Raw genomic sequence first — 22,637 nt, forward strand, 5'->3', positions numbered from 1 at the left:
TAATCTTTTTTAATAATTTTTTTTCTTTTTTTCATTTTTCTAGTATTTTATATTTCTTTTAATATTGTTTACGTAAAGCACTCTTTTGTATTAGAAACTACTTTCTTCTGCCATTCATTCACATCTGCAGCTGATGTCAGAACAGCAGAAGTCGTCACCAATGTCACTTTAGAGCTAATATTTAAATGATTCTCTAGCGTAATGTCTAAAGTGATGACAAAACAGGTGATGTTGCTCAAATTTTAAGATTATAAGGCTGAACGTGACATAAAATGCCATCCGTCTACAGAGATATCTCCCTACAGTATTACAGTCTATTACAATCTACAGTATCTCTCTGTTGCAACCGGGATATCACAATAATTAACTTTGAAAAAAAGCAGCGCAATCACTACCAGATTACTGTTGTGTTTGCGATAAGGAAAAACAATAAACACATGCGGGAATTTCTTCTTTCTGCCAACACAACATACATTCCTCATATGCGAATCCCATCTCACACTTAATACACTACAATCATATAGTATAAACACATACAGTACAACATACAAAAGAGAGAGATCAACTTAGAATATCACTTGCCAGTTTTATAATGATTTAATCAGCTGTAGTTAGAAATTACGCTGTATTTTTCCTCCTCTAAGGGCTTATTATGCGATCTCTGTCGCCATCTCGTGGATGTACAATGTCAACCGTCTTTGCTCAGAATGACAGGCTAATGGCCGCCAATGCGCTGTCTCTCCAAAATTATAAATATTTAAAAATATTCACTATCCTTATGAATAAACTGTATAGTTGCAATCTAAACAACTGAATTTTCAACAAAATACCCTCAAAAGTACATGATGTTTTCCAACAGAAGCAATATTTGTCAAACTGTAGAGTGTCCTCTGCTTGTTGCTGTATGTGGGTGGAGTAATACACAAGGTTGAAGAGTGAAGAAGTGTACTTATATATCTTTTATAGTTATATATATTTTATATATATATATAAAATTAAAGCATATTGATGTCTTCTTAAGAATGTGAAATGATTTGTTTAAATTATTATTGTGATGTCAGTTTTTTTTGTAATAAATCGTAAAATTAATTGAGAAAATTTCTAATTAAAAGTACTTTCTGCACCATATTTGTTTTCCATTTAAGTGCAGGTTTCAAGAATAAAGCTCTGCGATTCCTTGTGAGCGAGTCAACCACAACAGTGGAAAAGAAAGTTTACACAGAATGAGGAGGAAATTTCTAGGGATGAACCAAGGCTCAGCAGGGGGGAGCTCATCTTCCTCAGAATAAAGTGAGATTCAATCTGTTTTATTTTATTCAATGTGAAACCTTGTGTTTTGGGCACATCTTTGAGTCCCTCTGATGTATGCATGAGTTGCGCTGTACCTGCATGTTGCTGCTGGGTAAAGGGGAATCTAGCACAGTCTGCAGAACGCCAGGGGGAAAGCTTGTGTAGCGCTCCACATCCTCAACAAACAGTGTTGTGTTTTTCAGCAGCTCTGAAACTTTCACTTCAGCTGTCAAAAAACAAAAAGACAAGTGAGACCTGCATGCGTGACAAGGTAGAAAAAAAGAGTGATCGGACCACCGTCTCAGTGTTTAGAACACTTTGTGTTTGAGCTGTGGTTCGGCTGGAGGCCACAGATACAGACATACCTGGAGAGGTAATGTTGATACTAATAGTTTTCAGAGAGGAGACGTTGAAGCCCACAATTTGAGAGAGAATTGATGTCCTTTAAAAACAAAACATAAGAATAAACATATGAGTATTGTTATAATGACTAATCATGCGTAACAAATCTAAAATAATATATCTGAGATAATTGGAAACGAAACATATAACTTAAAATTTATTTATTATAAGCTTAAAGTTTAACAGCAGATGGCGCTCTAAGCTATTTTTTAACAGGAGATGGTGCTCTAGGCGAGCTGTTAACAGCAGGTGGGGCTTTAGGCTAGTTTTAAACCTCAGATGGCGCTCTACGTTAGCTTCTCACAGTTGGTGTTGCTCTAGGCTAGTTTTTAACAGCAAATGGCGCACTGAGGTAGTTTCTAAAAGCAGATGGTTACACAAATCAAAACAAAGACATTCATGGAACGCACATTTTTAAATCCAATTATTTAACTGTATCATAGTTTTCTAGATAAACAAGCTTTAAATATGCAAATTCCAGTATTTTTATGCGCTTCAAGAGTTACATACAGCATCTACATGTGCTATAGAATGTGGCACTAACAGCATATGTAGTGAAACCTCTGAACAAGTAGTGAAAATGCTATATTGTATTTGGAAAGAAATTAGCTACTCCAGTTATTAAAAATGTAATTAAACTAATCCCTAACTCTGATAAACAAGCATAATACAACCTATAACGGCAAGGTTAAAGGTCATTATAGAAACAAGTACCAGTCCACTCCAGTGTTGTAAGTGCTCAGGTCTCCAATAAACGTCTGGAAAATCAGATCATAGATGTTGACGCTATGGTTCCCCAAGCTGGTTGTGAGCACATAGACCGCTTGGACTGCTGGAACAACAGTGTCGCAAAGTAATCTGGGGCCCAGAGGTAGAAACTGACTGATCTGCTGCACAGACGTCATGTTTTCCAGAGCACAAACCTGCATTATTGAACAAAAGAAGTTACAGAGTTTAATTCTTGACATTGCTGAACGACACTGAAATTGTCACTGAAGTTTTATCACATCGTCATATTGTTTAGTTATTTTGTTGTCATAGTTTTATCAAATTTAATATTGCATTATGACACTCCTGTTCTTTAAGTTTTGCAAACTGTAGAGTAATTTTATTTTTAGATGAGACTGCAAATGTTTCATTGTGGTATGTTGAAATTATATTTGTTTTACTCTGAATCACAATGTTGTTCATTTCTTTTTTTCTGATTAAAAGAGGGTTGTCCAAACGTTTTAAGTAAAGGTGAAGTAAAAACCATTTTCATTGGCACAATTACCTTTAGCTTTCAGATGGCAATGTAACCCCATATAAACCACTCAGGCAGATGTGAACAACTCTAAATACACAATTCTCCCTTTCATTCATATTTGGAGCATTAAATAACATTGAACAAACTGTATAGAATACCCTACATTTCGAGTTTGATAACTATCTTTGCCTCATGAACATTTTAAACAGGAGTTTTAAGTAATCTAAAGTGGTTTGTTATCATTAAAGTTTAAAACAAGTGAATTTTGCCCCTGTCTTATACAATATCTTTCAGGAAACCAAAGTTTGTGCAAGAACTACATGAAGATTATACTTTAATAATTCCACAACTGGAAAATTTACTTGCCACAACAACAAATAAACACCCTGGGCCCTATCATACACCTGGAGCAATAAGGCGCAAAACATGTTTCTATGACGTGTTGCTATTTTTAGACCATAATTTTCACATTTTCTGCCATGTTGTTAAGATTGCAAATTTATTTGCGCCACTTTGTGGACTCATGGGTGTTTCGCTCTAGATAAGAGTCAGTTTAAGGCGTATTAATGGCGCGTTGCTATTTTAAAGAACTAAAATAGACTGCACAATAGACCAGCTGAGAGCAGGTCTAAAGTCCAGCGCAGAGCACGTTATTTGTGCACCTCGCTAAAACATTGCTTAATACACACAGGATGTACAGCAATACACAAATAGAAAAATTAAAATAGTAAAATATTACAAAAATGATTATGATCTACATAAATATAAAAACCACTGCCTTCATGCCTTCTTTATCTCGGGGGGTCTTTTCAGTTTATTCATGACAATTTGCTTTTGCCTAATGTTATTATTAGTTATAGTATTATTTATTACATGCATATTTACATTTGTTTTATTAAAAAACAAACTTAGATTTGCCCATCTGTCAAGATTTATACCATATGGGGCATAAGATGTGTCTTTGGATATAACTCAGTTTTTTTGAACACACTTCGTTATTATTGTTCATTTATTAATTTGCTGGAAATTAGAACTGAATTTAGAAATAGTTTTGAAACTAATCTTTGAGAGTGAAAAGAGAAAAGTGAAAGTAAAGAATGAGGAGGCTCATTCTCTTATTCTCGCGCTGCAGATACTCTGTTTAACTGTTTTCTCACTAGTGAAGTGCTCAGTTTTTCCACTTACAAAGTCTGCCATGTAAAAAGCAATGCGCCATCATGACGTGACACAACTGAATCTTAAAGGCAATAGGAGATGAGACTCTGATTGGTTTATTCTCAAAACAAGCTTATAACTCATTAAAAGAATAAGCTCAACCCTGTTAGACCACGCGCAGCGGTGCATAGTCTATTTTTTTTCATCCTTAAAATAGCAAAAATGGATTCTGACAAGCCCTTAATGCTTTTGCACCCTGCGCTTTGGACCCTGCGCCTAGATCATTAAAATGGAGCCCCTATAATGTAACTGACTCTAGTTCTCACTTTAGATGAGTTCACAAAACTGTAGGAATTTGTTAATAAAGCATTTAACATGCAGAATAACTATTATGCATGGAAAGTAAGCTGTATAAATGTTCATTTGAATAGATTATTAATCATTTGCTCACTCATTCTGAACTTAAACCCACAAACTACTCTTCAGTAACTGGTTGATAAATAATGCAACACTTAATTTAGTAGTGAAATGTATAATTAACAAAGTATAAAAATATTATCATAAAGCACATTATATATGTGTGTATAAGTCAAGAAGACCGCATTTGTAGCTGCAAACTAATATTTATTAATGCAGAGTTAGTGCTTAACAAATGATTAATCAACTATGTGCTAATGCTTAATTATAGATCTATAGTGTGCAGTTATGAAGTGTTATCGAAATATGCCATATGAGTTGTATGAATAAATAATTTCTCCTTTTGTAACTTGTTTTATAGAGTGTTGATTTGGGTTACCTACAGTATTATATGAATAAATGCTATAAACCCTTAAAATCTCACCTGAGTTAAAAGGCTGTCCAGTATCTGACTCGAACTTCCATTTGCCCCGTTGGCTGAGACAAATTCCAAGCTAGTGTTTAGTACTTGCAGTAGCAGATGCAGATTTTCTGCAGAGAGGCAGGAGACATGGAAGAGGGAAAACAAAGATCAAGCTTTAGCAGTGCTAAAGTAACTTAAATTCCCTACAGGCATCATTACTTGCACCTAACTCCACTTTCAGGCCAACCTCACAGTGCAGCAAGCAGCAAATGATCTAGCAAAGAAACCCCCCTTAGAAAAAAGACACTGAAGAGCTTTATGGCACTGTGTGCTGATTTAGATCTGACAGCTCCTATGTGTGCAACACCTCAAGCTATATTAAAGATCAGACACTTATTAGGGAAATTAAAAGCTCAACAAGACATTGGCTTTATTAAAGGAAATAAAAAGCAAACTGAGAGGCTTAACAGCGATTTATCAATGAAAACGAGGGCGCTCTGCAGACAAAAAAGAAAAGAAAAATACCTTGGATCTACAGAGAGGGGGAAAAAATGGTGCGCTCTGGAGCACAGAGCTCTATACTTTTTAAAAAATGCAATAAAATAATAGTTCAACCAAAAGCACATATACAATTTGTTAGATTAAATCAACCTTATATCTCATATATGGCAACATATGCAAATTCATCCATGACAAACAAGTTCAGGTTTAGATTTCACATATATAAAATATGTCATATATACAGTATACAGAAAAATATGTATAGAAATATATTGAAAATCATCATACCCTGTGAAAATATATACCTTTACTCACCAAAAAAAAAAGCTGTAGAAAGGAACACAATAGTAGAAGGCGACAATAACCTTTCAAAGGCTGGAAAAGTTATTTGGAATGTGATATGATTTCAGGCTGTATGACAAATTTCAAAGGGCTACAATGATTTTCTATAGGCACTGTATGTTACTTCAAAAAAATAAAGGGAATACTTGGAATTACATTATATTGTGCTTTCACACCTAGACGTTTGTTTCTGAATCTCGTTTGTTTGGCATATTTGAATGGGCTCTATGCACAGCTAGAGTTTTAAAGCAATGATAAACTTCTGGTGAAAGTTTAATGTGATTATTTCCAATTTCACAAGTTTGTTTTTACAGCATCGATGTTCTAATTTAATTACAATATATTCAGTTAAATAGACTTAAGCATTGATTTAGTTGTTCAAGCTTAAAACAAGATGAAAGACCATTGTAACCACCAGCGCCATCAGTAGCAACAGGCTAGTGCAGAAACTTTATTGAAAATACTGGGGTAAAATAAAATGTCATATTTTAAAGGCATGGCGGGAGGAAATGGAATTTATTGCAGTGCTTTTTGTCTGATCTGAAATCAACTTCATATGGCATATCTAACAGGCAGTCAACATAGCTGATTTTTAAAGAAAACAGATCTTAAATGTGACAATTTTGTATTGGAAAGACAGTTCACCGGAAGCCCTTGGTCTGTGTCCATATAGTCCATCCAACAATCGCGCTCTGATCAATCAGCTTAAGATCGCCTGAATGAGGTTGTCTCGGCTTGATAGAAACAAACTCTGGAGCGGATCAATTGTGGTAAGAAAGCAAACCGATCCAACGAACTAACGAACCAGGCTAAATCACAGTGTATTATGGTTATGTAATACCCATATATATGGCTATATGAAAAGAGAATCATATAGGGCGGGATGTCATTCCCACCAGTAAATGTGAGAATTTAAAAACATGCATGAAATATTAACGAGAGCTGTTTATACGTTAGGAAAATTTACAGAAATTACTATATCTGATATTTTTCCATATTTTAATCTTATAAAAAAATATAAAATAAAAAAAAATAAAAAATTAAGGGAACACTTGGAGTTAGATTGTGTTGTTTAAGTGTTCCCTTTTTTATTTTATTTTTTTAGAATTTTTTCACCTTTGTTTGGATAGTAAAGTAAGGATTAGACAGGAAAGAATTTGGAGCAGGGAGAGGGGGAACGATCGGCAAAGGACCTCGAGCCGGGAATCAAACTAGGGTCGCCGTGAGCACCTCAGTGCCATGTGTTGGTGCAATTAACCACCAGGCTATTGGCACTGACCCCTTTATTTATTTATTTTTTTTTGAGCAGTACATATATACCATTGGTATATACTAGAATATGTATTTTACCATTGGACTTACATATATGTTTAAATAATTAGCTATAATATACACCCATGGGGTATGAATATATATATATAAGTATGTATAACATATATGCACATATTTGTAATCCCAATAATTAAAAAAATATATTTCTGTAAACAGCCATTTTTTCAATATTTTGAAATATGTATCTCAAATATGACATTTTATTTACGTGAAATCTAAACATGAACTTGTATGTCATGTATGTAATTTGCAAATGTCGCCATATATCAGATTTATTTTTGTGCATCAACAGGGAAAAGAATAATTAAAACATTTGTAATATATTTTGGCAATTTTGGGTGGGGGTGGGGGGTTGTGGGGTAACATGTTAAAATAAGGTCTCATTAGACAATATTACTAAATGCATTAACTAAATTTAACTAATTAACTAAAAGAGTTTATTTATCATTTCTTTAATATTTATAATAAGTATGTTTAATGTTTGCAACAGTTTAGGTCCATTAAATAATGTACAAGACTTAATGCTTGCTCTTAAAAACAAATCTACATTTAAATGCAATAATTGCTTAGTTTATAGGAATGACAACGTGGTTGACATAGATATGGCAGTTCAAATGCAAAATATTGGAGAAGGGTTTTTACTCAGCCCCTAAAATCTAAAAAATCTGAACATGAACTTGTAGTTGTGGTATGTCATTTGCTTGTGTTCCCATGTATCAGATTTCTCTTGGGGCATCAACAGGGTAAAAAAGAATTAAAATATTTGTAATATATTTCAGCAAATTTAACCAAATGTGCTACTTGAATAACTTCACACTAATAAACTTATTTTAAAAACAAATTGATTCTGTACATGTTCAGAAAGACAGAAGAATATGTAAATAATGACAATTATACATTTTGCGTTAAACCACTCATTTAAAGCAATAATAAGTAGCAAGGAAAATGCTGTAAAATGCTTCTATTTCATGCTCTCTTTAGCTGAATATCCCTCCAAAAACAAATTAAAGCTGGCTTCAAACCTGCATTGCTGTGAAAACCTACAAATCTTTGCGATGACACAAACATAAAGCAACATGCATTGTTTAAGGTCTACTGGGATTAGTAGAAGTCATTTATTCAGTGGGAGAATCTTGAGTCTGCAGCATTTACTGTGCACATGAATCTTGTTCTTGAGCTAAACAAATGTAAATTACGCAAAGAAATAATTGCATATTCACACGGATGAATGCAACGTACTTTTACACGCTTTATGCAACTGTATGTATCAGCACATTAAAATATGGCAATAAAACCCTTGAATGAACAATGTTATAGGTCAGTAGATCTTGCGAGATGATTTATGTACCTTGGGACTCGTTGGCCAGACTTCTCATGGTGGTCTTAATAAAAGAAGAATACGGAAGGTCATCCGGAAGGCTATTAGCAAAGTTTGTCACCAGCACAGAAAGCCTACATAAACAAAAAAGTAGAATTAACAAAGTTGAATTTACTTAATCATAATGTGCTACACTGTAGATAATGATCATTTATTTTCATGACCTCTAGAATGTGTTATTTTCAAAGCCATAAACCATATTTTTTTGAAGATGTAAGCAATTACGCTGCATAAATGCCATGGTGGTTGGAAATATGTGAGGCAAATAATAGCTTTGCAAAGAACAACAAAAAGAAATAGAAACTAGGACTTCTTGGCATGAACCTACAGTAACTCTCCCACTCAAGTAAGAAATGTAATAGAAATTTGCAATATGGAAGCCCTTACTTTGTCCCTAAAATAAGCAAAAAAAAAAATTTTAAGTCTTGATTTCATGGAGTAAGTAGATTTTTTTTTTCTTTCTGGGAGTTGACAATGCTCAAATAGATTTCAAGAGTTCCCACTTAGATATGCTTGGCATTTATAGCAGGCTCGGCATGCTGTCCCGGGAGAGAACCCTGAGCTCTGAGATATTTGAGCCCAGGGCTCCCGCCCGGTCTAGAAGCATATCAGGAGAACCGAGATCAGGTAGGTCTCGATCGCTCCCCCTTTAGAAGGGGAGAAAAAGGAGGAAATGGGGTGGAAGGGGGGATTCTTCCAAAACGAAGATAGAGCAATAAAGAGAAAGTGACCTATTAATATTAAGCTAAGATCATTCTGATTGGATTATTACTGATTAAGGATGAGTGGCCAGCGGTGCACAATCATATCACGTGCTCCTCTCGAAATTAGTTTATGAAACTTCACATATATCAGAAGTTATTGTATAATGAGTGTTTGTTCTGTAGACTATCGAAAACAAATTTAGCTTAAAGGGGCTGTTACGTATTTTCTTTAAATAATTAAATAATAATATAAAAATAATATATATAAATAAATGTCTTAAGTAGAGAGGTTTTTGATTTGTTTTTGTGTGTGCATTGTGTGTGGTGCTTTTCTCTCCGCCTCTGTCTCCAAATAGGTTTCATCATTACCGCATAGGTGCGGTGAATCAGGTGCCAGCCAGCACGTAGAGGCCGGCTTGTTGTGAAGACAATTTAAATCGGACTGGAACGTCGTTCGGAGAGTCTCCTCTCTCCCAGCTTGTGTTGTTTGTGTTGTGGAGTAGAAACTGTGTGTATTTTACTCGGCTAAATTGTTGAAAGTGAATGCTGAGTGTTGACTTTGAGATCTATACGGAGACACGTCTGCTGAGGAGGGTGCCTTTTTGTTTTATTACATTTTCCTCATGTTTTGTGATTAGTAGGGAGGTAAGTGAATGTTATTTTATTTGTTTAATTTCATGTGCAGGTAAGAAGGTTAACAACTTAGTTAGCTGTTGAGTTTTGTTTGTTATTTTGGCATTTACCTCCACAAGCTTTTTATAGTCTCCTTTTTGAAATTATAACATCAAATAAATTTGACTCATTCGTTTTTGTTGTTGTCTTTACTTTTAAACGGGAGATCAGACTCCGGGCTCCTCATTAATTTAGAGGAGTTCTAATTATTTTAATTTAATATTATTTATTGTTACAGGTCTGGCTTGCTGTGTGTAGCCAAGCAAGTTTGAATTTCTTAACAGGGGCTAATAATTTTGTCCCTAAAATTGTGTTAAAAATAAAAAAACTGCTTTTATTCTAGCCAAAATAAAACAAATGAGACTTTGTACAGAAGAAAAAATATTATCAGTTATGCTGTGAAATTTTACTTGCCCCGTTAAACATAATTTGGGAAATATTTAAAAATCAATAAATTCAATGGGGGGGGGGGTTGGGGGGGGGCTAATAATTTTGACTTTAACTGTATCAATATATATATATATATATATATATATATATATATATATATATATATATATATATATATATATATATATATATATATATATATATATGACTTATATGATGACTTATATCGTGATATGAAATACAAAATTGGTACATAATTCTGTATTTTAACAGCTGACGCTTTTTACACAAAAAACATTTAAATAAAAAGAAAAAAAAGCAACTAAGACTTGTTATAAGCCAATAACCAGAAAGCACAACTTCAAAGAAACTCACTTGTCTGTCCAGTTAGTGTCATTCATCCCCAGCAGAGGGTCAATATCATTGCTAGCAGCACCCAGCACTATTTTGGCGAGTTCAGGCTCCACACTGCTGCTATTGCCCAATGTGATGAGATTTTGGATGGTTTGCAGCAGCTGCTGGGTAATATCAGCTGTTTGGCTGACAGGGCTTTGGTCTGCTTGGATGATCATTAAGATTGTCTTCAGGGTTTGCTCTAGGTCACCTATTATGCTGCTGGAATAGCTTGTGTTGATGTGAGGCACCATGTCCAGGAGCACGTTGACAGAATTGACAACCTGAGAAACAGCGCCTTCCAAATCCCCAAAGGTATTGTTGTCATTAAGAGCGAAATCCAATGTCTCCATGAGGTTGAGCGTGATATTGATGTACATCCTTCCCTCAACAGGCAATATTGAGTAAAGGGTGAACGCAACCTCATTTAAAGAGTTGACCACTTCTGAGATTTGCAAGGGGGATCCATTTAACATAAGCCCCTCGTAGAGACTCATGGACACTTGATTGGATACGGTCATCAAGATGTAAACAATGCCATCTGGAGTCATGGATTTCGGATCATATGTAATGTTCAGGGAGTTAAGAAGAGATTGTGTAACTATTTGAGAGATTTCTGGAAAGTGAGATTGAATTTCTGAAGTGCTAGATACATTGGAGAGGGCATCGAAAAGAGCTGATTTGATAGCAAAGAGGTACACGTGAGATTCCCCTGGGAGAACACCCATCATCTGATTGAACGTCTGGGTCAAAAGCATATCCTTCTCAACATTGCTGCTCAGGCTGTAGTTTGACCTGGAGAGGTTGAATAGGATGTGGGTTGCTACAGCACTGCTCAGAATAAGGGGACGGGTGACCTCTTCAACAGATTGTCCGTTGGGAAGAGCTGAAATGTTTGAGAGGCCAAGGAGCTGGATTAGGGAGTCAGAAATCATGACGGTAGACCTAGTGACTTTTTCGATGTCTTCGGGATATGCCTCAAGCAATGCAAAGGCTTGCAGCATTTGTCCAGACATGTTAAAATACGCCACTACATCTCCAGAGAGGAGCGAGGCGAAGGCTCCAACAGTTTGATCCAAGGCTTCCAAATAGGTTTCCACATTCATCTGTGAACCTGGACTGGAAAATGAGCCAATTATATTTTGTAGGATGTCAGTGACCTGAGGGGTGATGTTCTTGATTTGCTCAAAGTTCTGGGTGAGGATGTTGTTGAGCGCGGTGAGGAATTGAATTGTGGTGTCGGTGCCATTTCCTCCCTGTGAGACGATGTCTGAGACTGAAGCTTGAAATTCTTGGGCCATCTGCTGGATTCTTTGCGCAATGTTTAGAGACGGCTGGTTGGACAGCAGCATTGCCGTGTCAATCATTCCTCCAAGGTTCTCTACCAGCTTCTGTATATTAGCAAAGTCCTGCAAACCCCATCCATTGCTACTGATGTTCATGAACATCTCAAGGAACTGCAGTCCATTGCTTGGAAGTGTCAAGTAAGACAACACATTTAGAGCAGTGTCAATGGTCTCCTCTTGACTCGTGGTTCCATTCATTCCTGCAGAAAGACCCTTCAGGATGACTCCCAAATCTGGATTCGTAAAGAACACGTGAGCCGTTTCAAGAATTTCAAAGCTGGTAGGCGGAATTGAGAGCACTTGAAGTAGGGTTTGGTAGTTGATGTCTAGAAGATCAAGAAAGTCATCTATCGGCTCTCTTTGTATTGCATATGTTCTGTTGTTTCGTGATTGGGAAACAAGACCTTGCAGGGTGTCACCCTGAGCAATTTGCATGTTTAGTGGGTTTAGATATAGCTCCGCAGGGGCGAAGAGGTCACTGGTTAGTTTGATCTGCCTCAGCATGTACAAAGCATTCCCAGCAAGGTCGAAAAACGTACTTGAGAAGCACGACAATGGGATGTTGGTTAAGGCATCTCTTATAATCTCATACATCCTAGGCAGCATCTCTAAGACAAAGTTTAACCCAGTATCTTCAGAAGTGAACATCCAGTTGACCAATTCCGTCATCCTGCATAGGATGCCAGTTGTATTGTCCAAGTACAGTATCTGCTGCACTACTCCATTAAGAGAAGGCCAGTCTCCCAGCAATCCCGAAGCAATGATTTGCTGGATCACCTCTTTTAATAAACCGTCAACCGTGATGCCATTGGGGTTCATAAATATGTCTCCACTCAGTATATAATTAATGGTTTCCTGTGTAAAATTCATTCCGGTGAGTGTGATCTCTAGAGCCTGCATGATGATGATCTGAGCGCTTGCATTTGAGTTCTGGAAGAGGTTGCCATTCTGTTGTATGACCTCAATGGTTTTTCCAATTGCTTCGATGTATGGTGCTATCCATGGAGCTTCTGTTGTAATTTGGTTCAGAGCCATTTGAACTGTAGAGAGGCTGAAGAATGAGAGAAAAATTAGTACTGCATGTTCACAAAACAAGGATAGTTCATGCAAAAATAAAAAATGTCTCATCATTTATTCTATATCATATAGTTTTAAAATTTTATAACAGGGGTCTCAAACTGTCATATCAGTGGCTGACAATTCATAGAAAGGGCCATTTTAGCATTTAGAAAAAAAGTGGAAACCTTATGTAACTGATGCACTCAGTCATTCTTCCCCAGAGTATATTGTTTTTTTGTTGTACATATTGAAGGGTTGTTTAAATGGCTATGAAAATGCTTAACCAAGAGTTTAATAGATAGCGTACGACAGCAGAAAGAAGGCTGGGTAACTTTAGTGTCTTTACAGTAAACAATGTTTCTTCTTAATATCATGTTTTTTTTTAGTAAAACTACTACAAAGAGGGGGAAAGTATGTAAATAGCCACATTTACTTTAACATGTTGAATTCTGCCAGCAGTAAAACTTTACAAATGCACATTTTTTATGCAAATCTTAATATGCATATGAGGAAAATCTATTAATGAGAACATTTGAATCGGATATCAGAAAGATTATCATATTTACACCAGCAGCATAACAAGAAGAAGTGTTTGTACAACGAAATATAGGTAGTATAAAGCTGATTATAATACAATGACCCTTGAATATTTGTAAAAATAGAGCTTTAGTAAAAATAGAGCACTTACGGACATATTTCAACATTTAAATCAGCCCCATAAATAATCTGCATGTGCGTTACTCTCGACCGCACACTGAGAGAAACCGAAAGTAACCCGGATATATAGTACAGTATTTTAAATGTCTAGTAGGTGGGGGGTAAAAACCACAATCAGTGTTGACAACAATCAGTTTCCCGTGCAATTGGGCGGTTTTGAATTTGATTGTGCAGGTGAAAAAAATACCCCACTTTATTACCTGCGTTTGTTCATTTCTACAGAACCAAATCAAGGTCTTCACTTATAAACCGGTTCTGATCTATAATTTAATTCCCGAAAACAGGGAATTATGATCTGGCCGGTTGTTTTTGCATTTCTGTGGGTTTTGGATAGAGCTGGAATCAGTAAGCTACATCTGGTAACACTGACAACAATGATAGTGATTCAATAATTCATGTTTTAGTGGGCCAAATCCTTCTATATTTTGACATCAGTTGCAGGCTGGAGAGAGGAAGAGGGAGGGCCACAAATGGCTTGCGGGCTAGCAGTTTGAGACCACTGTTTTATAAGGTAAATTCATCTGTTAAACACAAAATATATTTTTAATATTTAATATTTCTGGTTGCTGACTCCAATTGACTTCCATAGTAGAAAAAACTTTGGAAGGCAATGGGCGCCAGCAACAATCATTTTTCAAAACATCTATTTTGCATTCAATTGATGAAAGAACCTCCAATAACAATTGTAGGGCAAGTAAATGATGACAAAATGTTCATTTTTGGGTGACCCCTTCAAGGATCCATTAGATAAGGAACTGTTATGCATATATGTGAAAGATGATTTATTATAGCTTGAATCTAATGCGACCATTTATGAATTAGCCATAGAAACATAACATGTCCCTAAAATTTTTAACCGGGTCACTTAATAATTAAACGCTGCAAAATATTAGCTCATAATTAATTTTGTTCTCCATTTCAGCCACCACTCACATTATATTAATAGAACTGAACAGTTATAATAGACGATTTCCATCATGTTCAATGATCTACAGCGGGTGCATAAATGCTCCTACAGTCTTACATGATTGATTTGCCCAGATATGCGCAAATGCATAATTTGATTCCTATCAGTAGTCAGTTCATTACAGGGATGAGCACATAAAGCAGAATCAATTTAAGAGCAGGGAGATAGAGATAAGGAATAATAGAAACTACTTTCTCTGCTCAAACATGTTTGGAAGCATAGGAGTCAAGCTGAATAAATCAAGCCTAATGCAAATTTAATTACTCTTACTTAGGTTGTCTGCATGATTCCAACCTCTGGTCCTTATGGGTAATAACTGCAAATCTCTCAGCAAATTTGAGGAGGTATTTCCGTAATATAATCGGGCTCGTGATAATGTTGTGCTCTAATGGGTATATATATATATGAGTGTGGGGTGGAAATGCTGCACTTTTGTTGTCGGCGGATTACTCAACATATGCAATTGTTTAAAAAATGGATGACCAATTCAAACCCATAGTCTGTATCTTTATAGAAGATCTTAAGCTATTTGTTTACTGTCATTTAATATGACTCAGGTCATGTATCACAGTGAGGAGTTCTTGTAAAAAAAATAGACATTATTACCTGTTGTATAGCTGCATTTGGAAAAGCTGGGAATTCCAGTCAACCTGGTTTGTTAATTCTGACAATGAGACGTTATATAGTGTTGATGTGTAATACAGCAGGACTTCTGTTAGGTGATTGCTAGCAAAGGTATTGTTCAGAATCGCTCCATAGAAAGTCTCCAGTGACCCTGCTATCATTCCAGCAGTGATGTTTATCTCCATTCCCTGTTTAGGAAGCGAGAGAGAGTCTAAATCAGTCTTTAGTGCACGCTGCCATCTAGTGGTGAACTATGACAGTTGCATTTGAGAGCCATTAAAAAGATAGTTCACCCAAAATAAGACAATTCCCTCATTACTTACTCAAACGTCACTTATTCAAAATATAATCCATCTATTTGAAATATATATTTTTTTCCTACCATGGATATCAATGATTGCCGATTTGTCCAACATTCTTCAAAATCTCTTCTTGTGTTCATCAGAAAGAAGGTTTGGAAGCACTTGAGGGTAAGTGGCGAGTTGAATGTACATTTTGGGTGAACTATCCATTTAAAACAGATTATTTGTAAACTATTATCAACAACAACAAAACTGCAGCTAACTGTCTCACTGTCAGATTGAAGGCTGGAGTCAAATCTGGAATACTGAAGGCTGCTATGGCTGGCAGTAGGGTGATGTTACACCATAAAGCAACGGTGTCTTCGTTTATTCCAGCGGCGACTTCAACATCCTGCCATATTTGCTGCACGTAGCTGCAGTTCAGGCTTTGACCCTTCAAACCAGCCTGCAGGGTGAGCAAAGGAAATAAAATAATGATCACAGAGGCCTAACACACGGCTGTCTATTAGAGACACTACAAGAAAAACGATGAAATGTATATATATATATATATATATATTTAGCAATTTATTATTTAATATCAGACAAAAAATGTTAGCTTGTTAAAGATAAATACAAAACATAACTACAAGAGATAAATGTAAAACATTTGACTATGTTTATACCTGTATATTTAGTCAAACAATTTTTACATGGCGATAATAATAATAGTAATAATAACAATAATAATAATAACAACAACAATAAAAATTATATTTATTAATATTATCTTATGTTTTACATTATTGTTATTGTTGTTGTTAATATTAATGTTTTTTTATTATTATTGTTGTTATTATATTATTAGTAGTAATATTAATATTATTCAATAAATTAAAAATAAAGAATAATAAAACATTATTATATACATTTTAAAACAACCATTACATAATAATGTTTTAATAATAATAGTAGTAGTAGTAATTTGTTGCGATATTTATATTTTATATTATTATTATTATTATTTAATAAATAAAAAATTATAATAAAACATTATTATGAAAATAATACAACAATCTTTACATAATATATATATGTGTGTGTGTGTGTGTGTGTGTGTATGTGTGTGTGTGTGTGTGTGTGTGTGTGTGTAATTAATTAATATATAATATATATTAATATATAATGTAATTAATGTGTATAATTATTAATAATATATTGTGATATTTATGTTTTATATTAGCATTACTATTAATAATAATAAATAAATAAAAACTAAAAAATAATAATAAAACATTAATATATACATTATTAAACAACTTTACAAGATAGTATGTATTATTATGTATGATTATTATTAGGATAATAATAATAATAATAATAATTATTATTATTATTATTATTATTATTATTATTATTATTATTATTGGTAATAATAATATTGAATATTTATAGCAGATGAAGAAGGGAGCAATCCAGTTGAGTGTGTCAGTTTTACATTTTTTTTTTTTTTACAAAATATTACAATATTCAGTAAATTTCATATTGATTAATCTTATTCTTCAGCACCCTTTCTGGTGATTTTTAACAGTATTTATTATATACCAGCGGATTAAATGCTTAAATAGAAATCTCCAGTTTTGTCAGGGTGGCAACAGCATGTTTTGACCATTGTTCTCACACTGTGTTGAATTCAATCAGTGATACTCTAACAGACAAAGCATTGACTGAACGAGTAACACTGAAGAATAGATATATGACTCCTGCCAGGATTTCAACATCTGTTGTGAAAAGAAACTAAATTCTCTCAAGGGACAAAAAGCAAGCAGCAACAGTAATGTAAACCCGCTGATCTAGACAAGCTGCTTATCTGTGATCAATACACTTCTTGGCATATTGAGTGGGCCTTTTGGGTCAAGGCTGTTGCATTCATTTCTATATAAAAATGTCAAAACATTTGCAAGATGCATTTACTCAGTGGCGGATATAGCATGGGCAATATGGGCATTCCCCAGGGCGAAATCTCATCTTATCGTAAACATATACAATACTGGAAATACATGTACAGCAAGATTTTACTGTATATATTAATACAGCATTTGCTGTATGTTTGATTTACAGTAAACAGTTGGCAAACTGCTGCCAGTAAGTTACAGGAAATTGTGAGAACACTTTACAAAATGGCTTTATTAATATGCAATAAATAATGCACAGATGATCTTGAGTTAATGTATATCTCTTTAAGAACTAAATCAACTATTAATGATTTCTGCATGAGCAAAACATGAACATTCTATATGATTCATACATCAAGTAATCTGTAAATTGATATTAGTTCCTTAATAACATACTATTTTAACTAATTATAAAAATTCCTACGTTAATTACCATAATAGTCATAGCTATCTACTTCAACTAACAATGAATTATTCATTCATTCATTTCCTTTTTGGCTTAGTCCATTTATGAATCTGGGTTTACAGCAGAATGAACCACCAACTTATCTATTTTACGCAACGAATGCCCTTCCAGCTGCAACTCTCATTCACATCCATACAGTTCTCTACAGACAATTTCAGCTTACCCAATTCAGCTGTATCGCATGTCTTTGAACTTGTGGTATAAACCGAAGCACTCGGAGGAAACCCACGCGAACGAGGGGAGAACATGCAAACTCCACACAGAAATGCCAACTGACCCGGCCGAGGCTCGAACCAGCGACCTTCTTGCTGTGAGGCGACAGCACTACATTATCGCTTTGCCCCCAGTGAATTAATTACTAGCTTAGTATTTGGTAAGTTAGCACTATGTAATGACTTGGCTCAAGCACAGGACTGATAACTCATTAGTTACACAGTATATACTGCAAATAGCTTGTTAATCCTGTTTGTGCCCCAACAAGTAATGTCATAACATAATGACATCTAAACAAATCATTAGCTAATGGTTAATTAATTACATGAAATGCATGTATTTGACCTGTTGTGGTAATTAGCTCATGAATTTGCATCAGTAGTTTATGTTATGTGGGAATTACAAAACGATTAGCTTATAACAATTTATAAATGACTTAATGTAAGAATGGTAGAATGTTCATTAGTAGGTCATGCATTTACTATTCTTACGTGTTTTGGTTCTTCATGAGTTATACTTTATCTCATGATTATCTTTGCATTAGTTAAGCATTAACTAATGCATATTCGCGAACCCATATTGTAAACTGTTAACAGCATTGGTCAGAAGAGTGAGTAGTCTCTCCACAATAACTTGTTGATGATGTTACATTTACAATTAGTGAAAACAAATAATGAGTGGTGGGTAAAAATCAGCGCTTTTTCATCACACATTGATTTCTTACACTCCTGTCATTTAAAAACATATTTGTTATTTGATCAAACCCCGAAAAAATATTTTTTTGTTAAAAAATTTAGTTGTTAAACAATAATAAAAATCATAACAGCAAGAATTTGCATATCTGCCAATAATATTTTGAATAAACACTTTATTATAAGTCACAATTCACGATATTACCAAACCATTAACTAACACCACTGCCTTAATAACCTACTAATTAGCTGCTTATTAATAGCTAGTAAAGTAGAAGTTGGGTTTAGGTTTTGGCTGGGATTATCATACTTTATAACTACTAATGAACAGTTAATATCTTAAAAATAGGCAGGTAATAAGCTGGTAGTTAATAGCATGAAATGAAATGAACTAAAGTGTGAACTAAAGTGCTGCTAAATTTTGAATTCAATCTCAAGATTGAATCCTTTGACAGAAAAATAGCAACGTTAAAACAACTGATAATATACACTCACTGGCCACTTTATTAGGTACATCTGTCCAACTGCTCGTTAAAGCAAAAATCCCATGGCAGCAACTCAATGCATTCAGGCATGTAGACAGGGAGAAGACGATCTGCTGCAGTTCAAACCGAGCATCACAATGGGATAGAAAGGTGATTTTGTGAAAGTGATGGTTGTTAATGCCAGATGGGCTGGTCTGATTTCAGAAACTGCTGATCTACTGGGATTTTCACGCACAACCATCTCTAGGGTTTACAGAGAATAGTCAGAAAAAGAGAAAATATCCAGTGAGTGTCAGTTCTGTGAATGCAAATTCCTTGTTGATGCCAGAGGTCAGAGGAGAATGGCCAGACTGATCCAAGCTGATAGAAAGGCAACACTAACTCAAATAATCACTTGTTACAATCGAGGTATGCAGAAGAATATTAAATGCACAAGATGCCTAACCTTGAGGCAGATGGGCTACAGCAAAAGAAAATTAGACAATAGAAGATTGCGAAAACATTGCCTGGTCTGACAAATCTCGATTTCTGAAACAACATGAAAGCATGGATCAATCCTGCCTTGTATAAAATGTTCAGGCTGGTGGTGGTGGTGTTATGGTGTGGGGGATATTTTCTTGGCACACTTTGGGCCCTTTAGTACCAATTGAGCATTGTGACAACAACACAGTCTACTTGAGTATTGTTGTTGACCATGTCCAAACCTTTGTGACCACAGTGTGATCTCTACTGATTCCTACTTCCAGCAGGATAACGCGTCATGTCATAAAATGCAAATCATCTCGGTTTCTTGAACATGACAATGAGTTCACTTTACTCAAATGGCCTCCACAGTCACCGGAGCTCAATCCAATAGAGCACCTTTGGTATGATGTGGAACAGGAGATTCACATCAAGGATGTGCAGCTGACAAATCAGCAGAAACTGTGTGATGCTATTATGTCAGTATGAACCAAAATCTCTGAGGAATATTTCCAGTACCTTGATGAATCTATACCATGAAGGACTAAGGCAGTTCTGAAGGCAAAAGTGGGTCCAACATGATACTAGTAAGGTGTACCTAATAAAGTGACCAGTGAGTGTATAACTCATTTTTCAGATCTCACACAGTCACGCATACACAACGTCACTAATCCATAACATCTATTTTAAGATGTACCCATCAACAAACACAAAGCAAGTATCTGAGAACACATTATCTCGCACATGATTTTGTATTAATGCCTCATGCGTCACCGATGAAGATCAACCATTCCTCAACAAGCTTAAGTGAGCTTAAATAGGCCTTTCTAGCTCACCAACCCTCTATTATATGCCAAAACCCCTGCATTCTTTCATTTGCATATTCACCAGGCCGTCACATCAATAGATAGGAATGTTGTTCAAACCTGTAGAGCAGCTTCGGTAGTCAACACAAGAGCCTGTGGCAGTTCACCAACAAAAGAGGGAGCATTGAAACGGCTTGTGTTCGTAACATCGAAAATATCAGACAAAAGGCTGGACAATGGCTGCTGGAGACTGTGGAAGAACTCTGGGGAGAAGAAAGAACTTGGATGGTTTAAATCTGAAAGGGTTTGTTCATAATCATAGACATGCTCCCTGCACCTCCGCTGTGTTTAGAATGAATGCTTTTCTCACCTGTTTCTGCCTGCATGTTATTAGCACCGACGACAATGGCTTCTTGAATTGTGGACATAATAGATGGTAATGAAACCCACATTGGTGTGCCTTTAAAGGATGAAAACAGAGCAGCCAGCAGCTCTTCCAACCTGTTGATTAATAAACACAGTTAGATTTTACTGCACTGCAAAAAGTGACTATTTACTTTACTTTAATAAAGTGATTAAACCTGTTGCCTTAAAAACAACTTTACTTAACTTTAAAAAAAGTGAGTAAACCCACTGTAACTTAGAACTGTTAAGTTGAGCTTAGTACTGTTAAGGCTGCAGGTTTACACAAACTGTAAAACCCAACAGTCAACTTTATCAACTAAAATTAGTGTAGTAAACTCAAAATTGACTGAAAGTTAATTCTACTCATTTAAAAAGAGTTTTGAATTCAGTCTTTGAGTACAATGAGTTAATTAAATACCTCATTACTTAATCTTAACTGGAGTAAGTTCACAGTGCTCATATAGATTAGTTTTTAAACTCAAATGGTTTGTAGCAATCGGTTTCCTCAAACAGTTTGAGTTGCCTTAACTTACTGGGTTTTACAGTACTCAGTTGGTTTGAGTTTTTACAGTGTAGTATAGTTGATTTGATTCCATTCTTTGAAGATATTAGCTACTATTGCAATTTATTCTAACAATTTTGAGTTCTCTTAATTGTGAATTTGCATAATGAAATTCTGACTTTTTTTCTCAGAATTGCAAGATATAAACTATTAGTATGAACTATGTGACTTAAGCATGGAATTCTGAGTCAACTACTGTACATGTTATAAAGTCAAAATTGTGATATAAATTGACAATTTTAAAGAAAAAAAAAGTTTCACCTAAACCTAAACATATATATAATGAAAAAAAAAGTCTGACTATTTTATTACAATAGCAATTTTGTCTCTCATGATTCTGAAAAAATGAGTCAGAATTGAGTAAAAAAACTCACACTTCTGAGGAAAGTGGTAAGAACCTTTAGTTTAGTTTGGAGTTTTTGTTCATAAGACTGTCATGAAAACTTTAAAACATATTTGAGACTTGATGCATGCTTCTGACAACTGTTATTGAGTGTCTTTCTCTGAGTTGTTATTTTACATTTACAGATGAAAATTACAAAAGAGATTGTTATGAGAACTTGGCATAAGCAAATTCATCATAACTGTAGTCTTTGTCTTAAACATATATTTGTCATTTAAAATTACATAACTGAGCAAATAACCTAATGACAGTTAGCATTGACATGTATAATATCATGTTCATGTACATGCCATGTGTGTTGTTATAAAACTGTCATGACAGTCTAAATAACCCCTTTCAGTAAAGTGTTACAAGTATACAATATAACTGTAAGTTTAAGTCACAATTTTGATGTTATAACAGACAGTTGACTCGGAATGTCATGCTTAAATAACACAATTCCTACTTATACTGCATATACACACACAAACATACCAAACACACGAGTATACAGTAGTTATATTCATTATAAGAAAATAGTGTGATAAAAACTAAAAACTTGCCTTTTTTTTTTTTATAGAAAAAATGGG

At 34.9% G+C, this 22,637-nt stretch overlaps 1 protein-coding gene across 2 annotated transcripts in view; it reads right to left on the bottom strand.

The window, feature by feature from the left end:
* The window catches only part of abca12 (ATP binding cassette subfamily A member 12), a 161,131-nt gene that overhangs the window by 83,436 nt on the left and 55,058 nt on the right, over window positions 1-22,637 (bottom strand). For both annotated transcript variants that reach the window (XM_087268247.1, XM_087268246.1), the window contains 10 exons: window positions 21,069-21,199; window positions 20,819-20,961; window positions 15,912-16,085; window positions 15,321-15,526; window positions 10,608-13,022; window positions 8,437-8,540; window positions 4,935-5,041; window positions 2,407-2,615; window positions 1,656-1,732; window positions 1,386-1,516 (listed from right to left, as the gene is read on the bottom strand). In XM_087268247.1, the coding sequence (XP_087124373.1) occupies window positions 1,386-1,516; window positions 1,656-1,732; window positions 2,407-2,615; window positions 4,935-5,041; window positions 8,437-8,540; window positions 10,608-13,022; window positions 15,321-15,526; window positions 15,912-16,085; window positions 20,819-20,961; window positions 21,069-21,199 (3,697 nt within the window). The remainder of the gene's footprint in view (window positions 1-1,385; window positions 1,517-1,655; window positions 1,733-2,406; window positions 2,616-4,934; window positions 5,042-8,436; window positions 8,541-10,607; window positions 13,023-15,320; window positions 15,527-15,911; window positions 16,086-20,818; window positions 20,962-21,068; window positions 21,200-22,637) is intronic.

This window comes from Danio rerio, chromosome 9, assembly GCF_052040795.2.
Source record: "Danio rerio strain M-AB ecotype USA chromosome 9, GRCz13ab, whole genome shotgun sequence".
In the NCBI taxonomy this organism is placed as follows: Eukaryota; Metazoa; Chordata; class Actinopteri; order Cypriniformes; family Danionidae; genus Danio; species Danio rerio.